Genomic DNA, 15,498 nt, shown 5'->3' with positions numbered 1-15,498 from the left:
TGCGAGCATGCTAAGTACTAAAGGCAGAATGAATATTATTTCCCCCAAAGAGCCCAAAATCCAATTTAGATTAGAAATATGCCGTGCTGCATCTATGCTCTGACATTTAGCACATCATTAAATGGAATACAAGCAGCATGCAGACTTGGGGCTTTAGAGTTAGGTTTTCTAAGATGTAACACAAAAGATAACAGCTTCCAAAAAGTAAAATAGTTGTATATAATGCCAGTTTGGTATGTTTTCTTACCTTTCTGCAAGTGTCTGTTGTTCATTAATACCAACATTAAAAAATACTGGGTAGACACAGAGCAGTTTTCCATCTTTAATCTCTTGTGGCAGCAACTCAAACATTTTCGTTGGGAGCTTGACCTCTACCACATAGCACTCCCTAGAAGTACAATAGGAAGAAAACGAGACAAAATACAAAGAAACATAAATGCAGCTAATGTACTTGAAGGTTATCATTACAGTATAGATGTGGCTGGCCAAAATAAAACTAAACGTTAGTGAGTTTATCTAAAGAGCAACACCCGTGTTACTAAATTATATGTGCCATAAGACACCTTGCAGCGCTGGGACACACTTTTAAAACCCGTCACCTGCATGGACTGAACGGTGTCTTCCAGCGCTGCAAGGTGTAAATAATAAATATTTAGCAGCCTACATGGCCAGAAAAGACCTAGTTTTAATGTTAAACAATGTACTGTATTACCATTGAATTATGCTGAATAGGTATAGTGAAACATGTACTGTATAACCTTTGATTCATGATAGGGCTTGTGATATACTGTAAGTAATATCTTTTCTGTGGATAAAACCATGTAAAGTACAAATATAAGCCGGTCCTACAGCTAACTACCTTCTGATAATAACAAATCAATCATCTATTGACTATCTTATACTATGTAATCTTTTCTGTGCCGAAGAGTCCCTACTGAGCAGTACAGGTTTTACCAGTGCAGAAAATTGCATTATTATTCTGATACCCAATCAGCATAATTTTTTATATTTTTTCATAAATTGACCATACACCTTTTAAGTGCCGGACGGTTCGTGGTGCCCGAGTGCCATGGACCCTCCGGCAAAGTGCGTTCATGTGACCGGTTTCAATAGCGGTCACCTGACCACGGCAGCCATTTTGGAGGAAGCAGAACCCCCGTTTCCTCACTGGTTGCATCGCATCCTTCACTCCATGGGAATGCAGGGCACGATCTAACCTGGGAAAAACAGACCCTTTGAGGATGGCCCTTGGAGTGCCAGACCTCATGATGTAGTGACTACATCCTGCTTCACTCAAAGGGTTTATCCATAATTCCAATGCATGGAAGCTGCAGGGCAAGCTCTGAACCTCACAGTCTTCTAGCTTTCAGTGATTAGGCAAATTGTACACACATGCCCTTTTCCAACAGTACATATTGACCAATATGAAAGATGCAGCTTTGCCACTACAGTACATTTAATGTTGTATCATGACTTAACACACAGTATCTATGACAGGTTTTTAAATGTAGGAGAAGCTGAATTGCTTCTTTATGACAAGCATGTATCAATCAGTGGGATTTTCTAATCAACGTTCTGTACAGCACTGTACATAGAATTGTGCAGGAACAATAAGTCCCTTCACCAAAAAGATTTTACAATGTGGTAGTATGGTGCCTGAGGCACGGGGAGATTGAGTAAATTCCCCACGGTCACATGGAGAGCCGACACTGGGATCTGAACCAGCTTCAGTCGGTGCGCTCACGTACGGCACCCTGCGAGCACGCGACCTGCATACGGGACAAGGGTTAATACTCACGCCTGCAAGCGCTCCCACTCTTCACCTCCGCAAAGGTCTGTCAAATGGACAATATCTCCTCTACAGGATCAATAATCAATACACAACCCGCAAGGTGCTGCCCCTTATCTCAAGACTATATCGGCACATGCAACCCATCTGGCACCTTTAGAAGCACATACAGGATAAGTACCCCCAATTAATCTCTCTTTGAAGTACATAATACCGCATGACATTATCATGACAGGTGCTCTTAAAGAGGAAATCCAAGCTGCACTTTAAAAAGAAAAAAAAAGAAAAAATTCTGTTTTACTATAATAAGCCTTTTATTAGCTTTATTGAAAACAAATGACTTAAGCTGCCAATCGATTCGTTCTCCCGTGATCAATCACAGAAAGATTCTGCTTCCCAGGGTTCACTAAATGGCTGCCTTTCAGTTTCAATCAATTCTTCAGTCTGTGAAACTCAGCAGCTACAATGTATTCTTATATTACTAAGGTAACATTATCTATTGTTAGGCCTCGGATATAGTAGGCACGCACGCAGCGCATGACAGCGCACACTTCTGTTGCAGAGGCGATTCGTAGCCTGTGGGATGTGGAGGACGAGATGTGATGGGGAGGCATGTCGGAGGCGTGCCCATGACATCATGTGAACGGTTCGTCCTCATTTGCTGAACCGCATATGTAAATTTTGTCTCGCGTAAAATCGGCCGCTCCATCGAGCGGGCGGTCGCTCGCTCAATGGCCGTCCTCATTGGGGGACGCGGCCTTACAGTTTGCAGCTCAAACTGCTGGGAAAATTGGCAACAAATGATCACAAACATGAAAGTGCTGCAAATATCTTGCACTGCTGGAGAAGTGGGTTAAAACACTATAGAAATCAAAGGATGCTCAGTATATTAAAACGCATTACAAATGGCATTAAGAGTTGAATTAAAAAAAAAAAAGGAAGTACTGTATTATCTAATACAGGAGTGCGCAGACATTTCCCCCTGCGCCACCCTGCCTGTTCTCCCTCCCTCTTACCTTATCCCCGGAATGAAATGACGCTCCGGGTCACATGATGTCATGTTGCCATGGTAACGTGACATCACGTGACCTGCAGCGTCATTTGACGCAATGTTGCCATGGCGGCGTGCCACCGGAGATAAGGTAAAGGACTTACAGAGGCCTAGCGCGGGCCCCCGGCATTTCATTTAAATGCTTTGGGGAAGAGCGCTGGGCCTCTGTAACTGTCGCGGGCCCCCCAGAAAATCTCTCGCCCCCCAGTTTGCGCACCCCTTATCTCATACAACAGAACTGATTTTTTTTTTTTTTACACCACACGTAGGAGATTGCATGAATTGCCCTTTTAACACTAAACTGCTCCTTCATCCCATTAATACATCTGCAATATATTTGAGTTCTCTGAGTCAGGTACATTTATTAATTTAAAGATAGGAACGATTTACCAGAAAACATGTGTTTTTTCAACCTAATGTGTCATTTAAAATAACAGACCTTTAAAAAAAAAAAAAAAATGAAATATATACAAACAGCAGCAGCAGACCAGACACAAATAAAATAATGTGATCTGTGATTTAATGCTTGGTAATTGACTGTGGCAATATCCGCATGGCAATGCATGGTTACACTAATTACTTGTGAAATCTTCTTCTCTTTGAAAAACAATAAAGGCGTTTTTTCCCTAAATTCAGCAGATGTGAGAAACCTGATGCCTGGCATAGGAAATGCACTTACCGTCTTCCAGTAACAACTGGCAGGAAGTCATCAGATTTGGCTTCTATTATTTTAAATACTACGTGCTTTAAATCGGAAATTCCAACAACCATATCTTCCAGCATCCCCACTTCTTCACCTAGGCACAGCAAGGGGTTAGGGGGGATGAGAAAGAGGTGACAAGCTTTAACTGTACAGAGTGCGGGACAGATTAACAGCAAGATCCAACCTGCTGATTTCTACTCTTCTGGCCTTAGAATCACAAGCTTAGCTCACAAGGGACTATGCAGCAGATTTACTAATGGTGTATATCAGTCTTAGCATCACTTAGCACATCTAAACTGTATCATGCAGACGGTGTTAATGTTGTTCCCCGTGTCAATAACTTGTTATTCTCACTCCTATCGCCTGCACGGTATGGAACATACATTTTTGTTTTTGCTTAAAGTCTGATACAATGTATACAGTTTTTTTAGGGGGTAGATGCTTTTGCTACCTCACATGTGGTGGTGTCACATAGGCAAAGAATTAGGCTGCGCTTATAGTGCCGGCGACGGCGAAACGACGTCGCGGCAAAACAAATGCATTTCCGCCGTCGCGGGCGCTTATAGTAGAAGCGACACGACGGTGCGACGGCTTGGTCGCGATCGCTGGAAGCCAAGTCAATTTTTCCAGCGACCGCAGCGTGACGTCACCGTCGCCGGCGATGGCACTATAAGCGCAGCCTAATGGAGAAATCCATGCACCTGTATTGTAAGCAGTAACCACAAGGTCACAACACAATACATTACAATACTCTAACTACACCAATCACATTTTTTTTTTTTTTTAAATGATTAAACGGTAATGATATCGTAAAATGCTATGAGATTATGTAAGGGCCATCAGAATAAATAATTCCTCTCGTTATTCCTCTGACTGTACCGTATAATAACTCTCCAACAAAGAGCAAAGTGAAGCAAAAGAGACATGAGTCTGAGCTGCTTAATACACAATGTTTTTAGTTTTGCATTGTTCCATTTAGCTGTGAAAAGCTGTAGAGGGAATATGGGCTGCTCAGGAACACTTTTAACTCGTCTTCGCACTAATAGGCGTGTAAAGCATTTCCACATGTGATTGAAGGACCAGAAAGGCATCAAACACCGATACTTATTACACAGCTGTGTCGGAAATGTTGGGATCTGTGCTACCAAAATGGCACAAAAAGGCAAAAAGTGCTCGAAGCCTCTTTCATTTGATACAATGTAACTTTCATGCAAACCGAGTCGTTCTGCATCGGTGACACTACTTTTACCTGGGGTATTAAACACAAAATGGCCAAACTCATCACCAGTATTTTTCTATAGAGTCCTGTTCTTCTTATTTTATCTACCAATGTGCTGCTATAAAGTTTAGCAAACTTTCCAGAGTGCAGATAAACTCTTTAACGGCATGAAGGTCTTTGCACTGATTTTCAAGACCCCCTGGAATGGAAATGGTTCAAACGCATTGTAAAATGTTCTGCATGCAAAGTGGGGAAAATACAAAATCTGAGCGGTTGGACACGTCTCAGAGAACTGATTTACAGCTCACATCGGGCTTCTGCAGTTGATGAGTGATTTTTATAACTGCTGGTTAAGTGGGAAAATCACAGCAGCAATAGTTCTAAGCAGGTAGCTCTCTATAAAAATATAGCAAATTATGTATCCTTATGCGGCTTTGCATAGATTTTGAGGCAAGTAAGCCATAATAATTATTCTAAGAAAGGAATTACTCAGTATGTTGTGACCAGTTAAGAGATGATCACTTACTGATTACCAAAAGCAAAAGAAAAGAATTGTGAAAACCTATAGAATTTTACATAATTACTGTATTAACTTTTTTGTGTGTATATATATATACACTCGCCCCGGGCATTTGCTCGCCCCGGGCGAGTGGATTTAACCCCCGGGCGAGTAAATATAGGGCCAAGCAGCACACGTTTGGTACTGGGTGGCGAGTAGATTTTTTTGTGTGGCGAGTAGATTTTTTGGTGATTTGTCAACCACTGTATATATATATATATATATATATATATGAAAACCAAAACAGAAAAAAAGAATCCCCTGATAGCACAGCCCTGAGGAAGGTCACTCTCTGCAGACCGAAACGTTGGTTGAAGTGCCTGTATTCTCTTCAATACATACTGCATTTGAATATACTCCTGGTTTGCTGTCTCCTTATTACTGGACCCCAATCTGGTAATATGATCTCTATTATTATCTATGGGATTAGCATCTGGACATTTTGGATACTTGAGTGCTGGTTGCTGCAATTTACTATATATATATATATATTTGAAAATCTTGGTTGTGAGTGTCTGGAGACTATTTGATTGGTTCGTCGGCCGCCCGCCCTCCCACGGCTCTCATTGGCCGGTGTGTCTGCCCCCCGTGTCCCGCCCCCCACCCACGGCTCTCATCAGCCGGTGCTCTAGCCCACTGTTACATTCACACACCACACCGCATACCCGCAGCATTACACACTCCACGCCTTTGAGCCCGCTCACCCTTACCCGGCGCTTACCCTTACCCAGCGCTCCCCCTTCCCCGGCGCTCCCCCTTCCCCGGCGCTCCCCCTTCCCCGGCGCTCCCCCTCCCACAGACTGCTCTCACTTCCTCCCCCCTCCCCCCCAGAGCACGCTCTCTCCGGCTCTCACCTCCCACAGGCCGCTCCCCCAGCTCCCCATCAACTTGAGCATTCCTCCGGCTCTCTCCGCCTCTCCCTTCACCGACTCCTACCTGCAGCATGGGAGGACGTGAAGGACATGCTGTACGGGCTGGCGGGGCACAGCACCTCCTCACCGGAGCGTCTCAGCTCCGCCTCGCCGGGGGAAATGGACACTGCCGAGGAGCCCGAGGTGGAGGAGGAGGGCGGCCGGTACCCGGAGGAAGAGGAGGAGCGCGGCCGGGTGCAAGGTGAGGAAACGCACGGGAAGGGATCTTTCATGTGTCCCTGCCTTTCACGCAACACCCCACCCCCCCGGCCCTGCCTTTCACCCCCACCGGCCCTGCCTTTCACCCCCCCACCCTTGGCCCTGCCTTTAACCTCCCCTCGGCCCTGCCTTTCACCCCCCCCCCTCGGCCCTGCCTTTCAGCCCCCCCCTCGGCCCTGCCTTTCAGCCCCCCTGCCTTTCACCCCCCCTACCCCCCTCAGCCCTGCCTTTCAACCCCCCACCTCGGCCCTGCCTTTCACCCCCCCACCCTCGGCCCTGCCTTTCAACCCCCCCCTCCGTGCCCTTCGTCCTCCCTGCCCTTCGCCCCCTCCCTCCCTCCGCCCCCCACGTATATCAGTTAGTATATATATATATATATATATATATATATATATATATATATATATATATATATATATATATATATATATATATATATATTACAGTATACTTTGCATTCATCATTGTACTGTATATCAAAACACAATTTAAGGAAGCAATTTTAGCTTGAGATATACATTGTATAGAAATACATTATTACAGACAAATTAATGGATTTGCCCAGTTAAAAAAATAAAGTAACTGGTAAAAAAACGTTTCTCTCACTTATAACATTAAACATGCAATTAATTTACAATTCCATTATCTTTATACTGTAGTATTTACAGCATTCTACCTTCAGGCCACTAAGAGCAAAGTGAGCAATGATTTTTTTAAGCAACCTATTTGTCGACTGTCCATTCCACAGTATACTACTGGACAATGGACATAGTGCCAAACACCCTCAATTCTATTATATTCACTGATCACAGGATGACAAGATTCACCTCATTCACATTTGCAACTGTGGGATCCGCACGTCCTTTTTATTTGTGCCAAAGTGACCCCAGGTGAAAGAGCAAGCATATTATAAACTGTGCTACGCAGAGTGACTTACTGTATGTGCTAAGGAGACCTTCATATTGCACTAGTAGCCCCACAGAGTGAAGCTGCTCTAGAAACCCTTGATTGTGTAAACTTGAATGTAGCTTGATTATAAATCCACAGATCAATCCAGAAACCTGAAAATTACAAAAGGAAAATTAGTAATAAGTACTAAGCCCTTCATGAGCAAAATTGGAAAAGAAGAAAAACATGACTCTGAATGTTTAAAGAAATTATGCATAATTATGCTATGTTTTTTGTAATAAAACAGTTGTATAGTATTAAATACTGCATTTTTTTTAAATGTTTCACTCCCCTATGTCCTTGTTAATTACTTGTAATGCATTAAGCTTCCTTTGGGTTGCTATAGCAACTATTTGGGATACCACACAATTTCCTTTTTTTTGAAATGGGTGGCGTATTGCGTGCTGTGAAAAGCAGCATCTTCGATAATTACATCGCCGCAAAGGTAAGAAACTGCAGAATTTATAAAAACAAAAACAAAAAACAGACAGGCAGAAATGCTGCTTTTAACTTTTTTTACTAGAAAAATAATGTGAGTCAGTAAATACGATGGAAAGTAGGTACAAATCAGATATTTTCTTCCTTAACATAGGTGAGACAGGGCAGGGGCTAAACAAGAGAATGAACCTGCACCGCCACAGCATCACACACGGAACAAGAGACAGTCCTATTGGCGAACATTTCTCTGACTCTGGCCATAAGATGAACGATCTGAGGGTTGCCATACTCAAAGGTAATCTTAAAACACCGAAAGAGAGACGGTTGCATGAATACAAATTTATGCAACTGTTCGGGACACTTAGCAGTGGCCTAAACAGAGATCAAAATTTTATGAGTCATTACTGACACAAGTGAACTCTCTTCCCATAAGCGCTATAGGCCATGTCTGTACATACTGTGCTATATGTATGCACACACAGCTGTCTCTCACATATACTTATACTCCTTGTTTTTCCATCCCTATACACCAATAGGGACCACATAGTATCCACACACACTTTTAGTTATGCTACTAACTCTCACATTTCCACACCCACCCACACCATTTATATCCGCTCCCACTCCACACACACCTTTTGTAAAGCACTGTACATACTGTGGGCTCTCCATTCATGTTAATTCACACTGATACACATACACACTCTTTCATCACTTGCTTTCAGGAACCTTTTGACACCTCCAGCCATATAACACATCCACACCGGGGGAAGGACCAGCACAGATAACATTCCAACAGACACTGTTTATAGTATAGCTTTTGCTTGCTTCATTCATTGTAACATCACCGGAAGAAGAGATCAGTGTATCTCGAAAGCTCGCACAAATAAAAGCATTTTGTTAGCCACAGAACGGTATCATCTATTTATTTTTTGATTATATATATATATATATATATATATATATATACCCATATATATACATATTGTGCAAAGAATATCAAGTGCGCAGAAACAATAAGGTTAAATAATGTCTAGTAAATGCTGCCTGAATGTTGATTTTAACACAAAAACCTAGGTATCTATGCAGAATATAGCATTTGGCGCAGAAACATGACAGGGTCCAAAATTATGCAGAACCTTATGGATAAAGGACTGATAGTAGATGTTGATAGTAGATCATATAGTGTCCTGAACAAATTTAAATATACACTAGAAAGTCTTAATATCACTGGAACTTGAAACAATGTCATATACTGTATAGAGTGTTAGACAAAACTTTCAATGTTGCAAGTAGTAAAAAAGTATAGAGTTGTACAGGAATTTATCTTGTATCTTCTGAGTGTCTCAGTAGTAAAGCCCACTATTTAAATACCTTTTTGCTTAGTTTCCCAAATTTGGAAAGTGAAGCCGGAATCTATAACTTTAGCTGGGAGAGAAATTAGCCGCCACCTCTGTTGTAGACTGCTCCTTACTCCCGGTAGTATATGGAACTTGAAGCTGATAGGACTATGTAACTTGTCCACTCTGCCGATGGATATCGGCGTTTCAGCGCCTCGGTTCTGTCACCAAGTCGTCCCCTCTCTCACCGGCGTCTTTCCGATCTGGCGTCTTTCCAATCTCAGAGAGGAAAAAGCAGTTACCTCAATGTAGCGGAGACTTCCCACCGCTCGTTCACGTTGGTACACCTTCTGCACGTCAGGCAGCAGGTGCACCAATTCAGCTCCGGTATTCCGCCGAGCACCAATCTCCTCGTGTGAAACCAATCATTTTGGCCATGTTGCAACCAATCACAACACTGTTGAGTATATACTACACAGGAAGAAATATCTGTTTGCATACAGCTTACATCTAACTAGGCAGAGAACCAGATATCTTTTATACATACACAATAGACCATAATGAGTTGCTAAGGAGAATCAATGTAGCTTATAATAGTAACAGATATCTTATAGAGCAGAAAACTAGTAAAAACAGAAGGTTATGTGGAGCCATATTGGAGATGGCTAAGGAGATAAATTTAGTCTTGGAGAACGGCTCCCAGATCAATATCAACATTATGTCCAAAGGGACTAATGTTTTTACTGTGTGTATCCATTTGGTTTCTAACTTAGAGATCTGATTTACTAAATCACACCCTCTCCAATTTGGTTCCAATAGGTCAATACCCATACATTTATTGATTGTGATATTCTTTAAAGTGTCTGGAAAGACTATGTTGTGTAAACCCTTTCTGAATATCGGTAGTATGTTCTGAAAATCTGAGTTTAAGCTTACGAGTTGTCCTGCATATATATTGTTTGTCGCGTGGACATTGCGACAAACAATATATAGGCAGGACAACTCTCCAAGACTAAATTTATCTCCTTACCCATCTCCAATATGGCTCCACATAACCTTCCGTTTTTACTATATAGTGTTTAGTTGTATGGTTATAAAAGGCATCTAGTTTTCTGCTCTATAAGATATCTGTTACTATTATATGCTGCATTGATTCTCCTTAGCCACTCATTATGGTCTATTGTTGTGTATGTATAAAAGATATCTGGTTCTCTGCCTAGTTAGACGTCTCCATATTTCTATGTTATAATGATCTACATATGAAGCTATTGTTCTCCTTATATGTACAGATTACAGAATGTTTTATAAAATGCATTCATTGTATTTTATTAATTTAAGGTTTGAATATTTATTAAAATATCCTAGAATTTATATTGTATAATACACTCTATTAAAAGCTGTATGCAAACAGATATTTCTTCCTGTGTAGTATATACTCAGCAGTGTCGTGATTGGTTGCAACATGGCCAAAATGATTGGTTTCACAATATTTCTATCAACCAATTAAAGCATAGACGCAGGTATAAATATATTGTATTGTATTGTATGTCTTTATTTATATAGCGCCATTAATGTACATAGCGCTTCACAGTAGTAATACATGTGGTAATCAAATAAATAACAGATAATATAAATAACAGATCATGGGACTAAGTGCTTTAGACATAAAAGTAACCTTAAGGAAGAGGAGTCCCTGCCCCGAGGAGCTTACAGTCTAATAGATAGGTAGGGAGAACGTACAGAGACAGTAGGAGGGAGTTCTGGTAAGTGCATCTGCAGGGGGCCAAGCTTTATGTATCATGTGTTCAGAATATCCACAGTGCTATTCATATGCTTCTTTAAGCAAGTGTGTCTTAAGGTGGGTCTTAAAGGTGGATAGAGAGGGTGCTAGTCAGGACTGAGGGGAAGGGCATTCCAGAGGTGTGGGGCAGTCAGTGAAAAAGGTTTAAGGCGGGAGAGGGCTTTAGATACAAAGGGGGTAGAAAGAAGACATTCTTGAGCAGAACGCAAGAGTCGAGATGGTGCACACCGAGAAATCAGGGCTGAGATGTAAGGATGGGCAGAAGAGTGTAAAGCTTTAAAAGTGAGGAGAAGAATGGAGTGTGAGATGCGGGATTTGATCGGAAGCCAGGAGAGGGATTTCATGAGGGGAGATAATGAGACAGATCTAGGAAAGAGTACAGTGATTCTGGCAGCAGCGTTTAGGATAGATTGTAGTGGAGACAGGTGAGGGCAGGAAGGCTGGGCAGCAGGAGGTTACAGTAATCGAGATGGGAGAGAATGAGGGCCTGAGTCAGAGTTTTAGCAGTCGAGCAACAGAGGAAAGGGCGTATCCTTGTTATATTGCGGAGGGAAAAGCGACAAGTTTTAGAAATGTTTTGAATGTGAGGGGCGAATGTGAGAGAGGAGTCGAGTGCATCCCCTAGGCAACTTGCTTGGGCTACTGGGTGAATGATCGAAGTTCCAACAGTAATGTGGAAGGAGATAGTAGGGCCAAGTTTGGGAGGAAGTATGAGGAGCTCTGTTTTAGCCATGTTGAGTTTAAGGCGGCGGAGGGCCATCCAGGATGATATAGCAGAGAGACATTCAGAAACTTTGGTTTGTACAGCAGGTGCAAGGTCGGGTGTTGAAAAGTATATTTGTGTGTCGTCAGCATAGAGGTGATAATTAAACCCAAAATATGTTATTAGGTCACCTAAAGAGAGTGTGTACAGAGAAAAGAGAAGGGGTCCCAGGACAGTGCCCTGGGATACCCCCACAGAGAGATCAATAGAGGAGGAGGAGGTGTTAGCAGAAGAGACACTGATATTGTATCTTTTCTACCTCATTATACCTCTGATGAAGTCTGGTAAAGACGAAACGCATAGGGTGCCTTGAGTATACCCTTTTGTACATTGTATATGTCTTACTGTATGGTCTAACTTTACAATATAAGTTTGAAGGAATTTGAAGTGATTGGAGTTATTTCTTGCCCACTTCCCAATACAAAGTCCCTGCATTGAGTGACAGAGGCCCCTCCCCTGCATCAACAGGTGATTTCAAACATGGAGGAGGCACGAGGAGATTGGTGCTCGGCGGAAACTGGAGCTGAGCTTGTGCACCTGCCGCCTGACGTGCATGTGGTGTACCGACGTAAACGAGTGGTGGGAAGTCTCCGCTACAGTGAGGTAACTGCTTTTACCTCTCTAAGATTGGAAAGACGCCAGATCGGAAAGACGCCGGTGAGAGAGGGGACGACTTGGGGACAGAACCGAGGCGCTGAAACGCCGAAATCCATTGGCAGAGTGGACAAGTTACACAGTCCTATCAGCGTGAAGGTCCCTATACTACCGGGAGTCGGGAGCAGTCTACAACAGAGGTGGCGGCTAATTTCTCTCCCAGCTAAAGTTACAGATACTGGCTTCACTTTCCAAATTTGGGTCACTAAGCAAAAAGGTATTTAATTAGTGGGCTTTACTACAGAGACACTCAGGCCTCGTTCAGGGTGCAGGCTTCGGAGGGAGGGCGTGCTGACGTGCGAGCTGCCGTGGGACACAATGTATTCAAATTGAATACTGGTTGTCATGGTAGCAGCTGCACTGTCTCCAAAGTACGGAGTTGACACTGGCTACAGTTTCAATAAACAAACCAATTCGTTTTTTGAAGCTGCAGCAGCGTCACTGGGACCTCGGCAGCCAATGAAATCATTCTTGAGAATAATTTCAAGACTGCAACTTGGATCCCTAACCCCAGGTCTGTAGCCCCACCCCCTCCCCGCCTCCTCAACTCCTGAAAAAGTCTGCTGGGGAGGATGAACACACATCGCCCAGCAGACTGCCGCCTACCCTCGCGAACGCTCGCCCTCCAACTCCTGCCTCCGGCACCCTGAACGAGGCCTCAGAAGATACAAGATAAATGCCTGTACAACTCTACACTTTTTTAATACATGCCACATTGAAAGTTTTGTCTAACACTCTATACAGTATATGACATTGTTTCAAGTTCCAGTGATATTAATTTTAGAGTTTGACTGACTTTCATAATCCCAGTGCCCCAAAACATTATAGTTTAGTACAACTTAAACATAGAACTTACTGCTTGACTGAAAACCACGTCTCTTCTAAAGGTGAGCATCAAACATTGTGGTAAACCACATGCCAGCTCTTGAAGAACAACAAACGTCATTGATTTCTTTGCTCTATCCACCACTTCTTCGACACAGTCCTTTAGTGTAATTATCAGAGGGCAAAGATGTTCATACCAGTCTTCTGCAGGATGGGGGCGGGGAAAGAAGACATGGATCAAAGTAAACAGAAAGGAGCATCATCAAAGGAGTGTCTGCTGCCACACTGAGAAAACACTGTATGCATAAAAATATTATGCAAACTTGCACTCACAAAACAGGCATAATGCATAAGCAGTGGAATTCATTAAATACTAACTGGTTATTGAGGGTCAGTCGCTCTTATCCCTGCATATTAATTAGCTTATGGGCTTAGCTGCTCACTAAGAATGTCTTCCAGCTAGCGAGCAGGTGGCAACTTCTTGCACTTTCCCAGCTCAGTTATCAAAATTTGGAGGAGGCAAGGGCATGTTAATAGAAATAGGGGTTAGAAGTATCCATGTTCTAGCAGTGCCGCCTCAGGTGAATACAGGATCACGTAACCAGAAAGGGATTTCGTATGAGGTAAAGGAAGAAGAATCCATGCACTCCAATGGTCTTTGGTGAAGTCAAAGGTCCCAGAGTGGACCAAAACATCGATCTTGCTTGAACAAAGTGAAGAAGAAAGTGGTGGAGCACTGCTTGAAAAAATAAATAAAAGGGCTGGAGGTTGCTTGCAGATTAAAAAATGCTTTAATTTATGGCATTAGTAGACCGGGCTACAAAAAAGGGGGGTACCTCTGACGCATTTCGCGCTGTAGGAGCGCTTAATCAAAGGGATTCATTTCCCATACCTGCTTGCTTGAACAAACCCTTTGTTGCTTCACCAAAGACCATTGGTGGGCCTGGCTTCTTCTTCCTTTACTGCATAAAAATATAACACCACAATTTCAATATTATACAATACAGTCTGCTCAGATTAGGGAGTCGGACATTTGTTTAGTACAAAGCACATATATGCTACAAATCTGGCCCAATACTAGCCCTAAAAACAGCATTATATTTATAGTTAAAAAAAAGGATGTCACCGAAAGCAACTGCATTTGGTGACAATTCTTTGCATTAGCTGAGCTCCCATTCTGCAATTAGGAAATGTGTGTCCACAGGCCTCAGAGAGTTATTCATCAATGTCTTCCAGCTGCCAAACTGATACAAAAACAGCAATAGTTATATCGTAATTGTGCAGCTGGAAGACTTTACTAAATGATAACCAAGATGTTTTGCAAAACTGGGTAGCTCGAGCTCCAAATTTATAAAAGAAATGTATTACTTTTTAAATCAGTGGTATTTTTCCGTTGATAAATCCAGGGTGGTATTTTTGTCTCAGTTTTGTAGCAGGGAGACTTTAATAAATGAGCAAACAAATGACCAGAAAAGTCTAGAAAAATCTTAACTGAACATCGCTATAACAATGAACATATGCTATGGGGCTATTCCATAGTGTGTGCAAACAACAGTAAATAACAGAGGTAACTAAGATGAAAATCAGCTGTGTAAAGATCGCACCACTGGACGTGTGCTCATACACAAGAAGGAGAAACATCTGGAAGCAAGTATTAATTCATCGAGTGCACGTGATTGAGCAAAGAGGATAGTGGTATGTCTGGGTAGTCTAGACAGAGAACAAGCCAACCCTAAAATAAAAGACCCCACCCCTAAAATAAAAGACCACTAAATGCCTATACAGAGCAATGGAAGAGCTTTTAAAGTGCACAAATGTATCAAATACTTGTGATAAAGTAAGTTTGCGAGCGGATCAGTTATAAAGTATTAATAGGGCATCTTAATAGGTCCTATTAAATAGGATTTCTGTGAGTATGCTGAACTGGGCAAGCTTCTTACCAGGATCTCCGTGAGTTTGTAACATCTTAGGACAGCCATAACTTTTTAAATGATAAACTGTATTATACATTTATGCTGAGTTCATACCACATTATATACAAAGCAGGAGCTTACACCTTTGGGACATTATTGATTCTTCAGTTTTCTATTCACATTTGTCTGTGTGTTGAGCATACGTGTGTATATTTGTCAGACCTAGTTTAGATATTTTATATATTAGAATAAATTCATACATTTTAGTTGAATTTTTCAAGATACACACACATATTTTCAACCTTCATGGCACCAAGTGAATTTTTTTTTTTAAACCGTATACTTTTAATTGTGCAATACATTGT

The 15,498-nt window shown here is 42.1% G+C and overlaps 1 protein-coding gene across 14 annotated transcripts in view; it reads right to left on the bottom strand.

Annotated features, from left to right (window-relative positions):
- The window catches only part of INPP4B (inositol polyphosphate-4-phosphatase type II B), a 484,959-nt gene that overhangs the window by 51,929 nt on the left and 417,532 nt on the right, over nucleotides 1–15,498 (bottom strand). For all 14 annotated transcript variants that reach the window (XM_075614672.1, XM_075614553.1, XM_075614562.1 and 11 more), the window contains 4 exons: nucleotides 13,252–13,424; nucleotides 7,389–7,512; nucleotides 3,520–3,637; nucleotides 248–388 (listed from right to left, as the gene is read on the bottom strand). In XM_075614672.1, coding sequence (XP_075470787.1) covers nucleotides 248–388; nucleotides 3,520–3,637; nucleotides 7,389–7,512; nucleotides 13,252–13,424 — 556 coding nt within the window. The remainder of the gene's footprint in view (nucleotides 1–247; nucleotides 389–3,519; nucleotides 3,638–7,388; nucleotides 7,513–13,251; nucleotides 13,425–15,498) is intronic.

Source organism: Ascaphus truei, chromosome 1 (assembly GCF_040206685.1).
Source record: "Ascaphus truei isolate aAscTru1 chromosome 1, aAscTru1.hap1, whole genome shotgun sequence".
Taxonomy (NCBI): Eukaryota; Metazoa; Chordata; class Amphibia; order Anura; family Ascaphidae; genus Ascaphus; species Ascaphus truei.
Note: the sequence above shows the minus strand (reverse complement) of the source record. Positions and strands in the feature narration are given on the sequence as shown.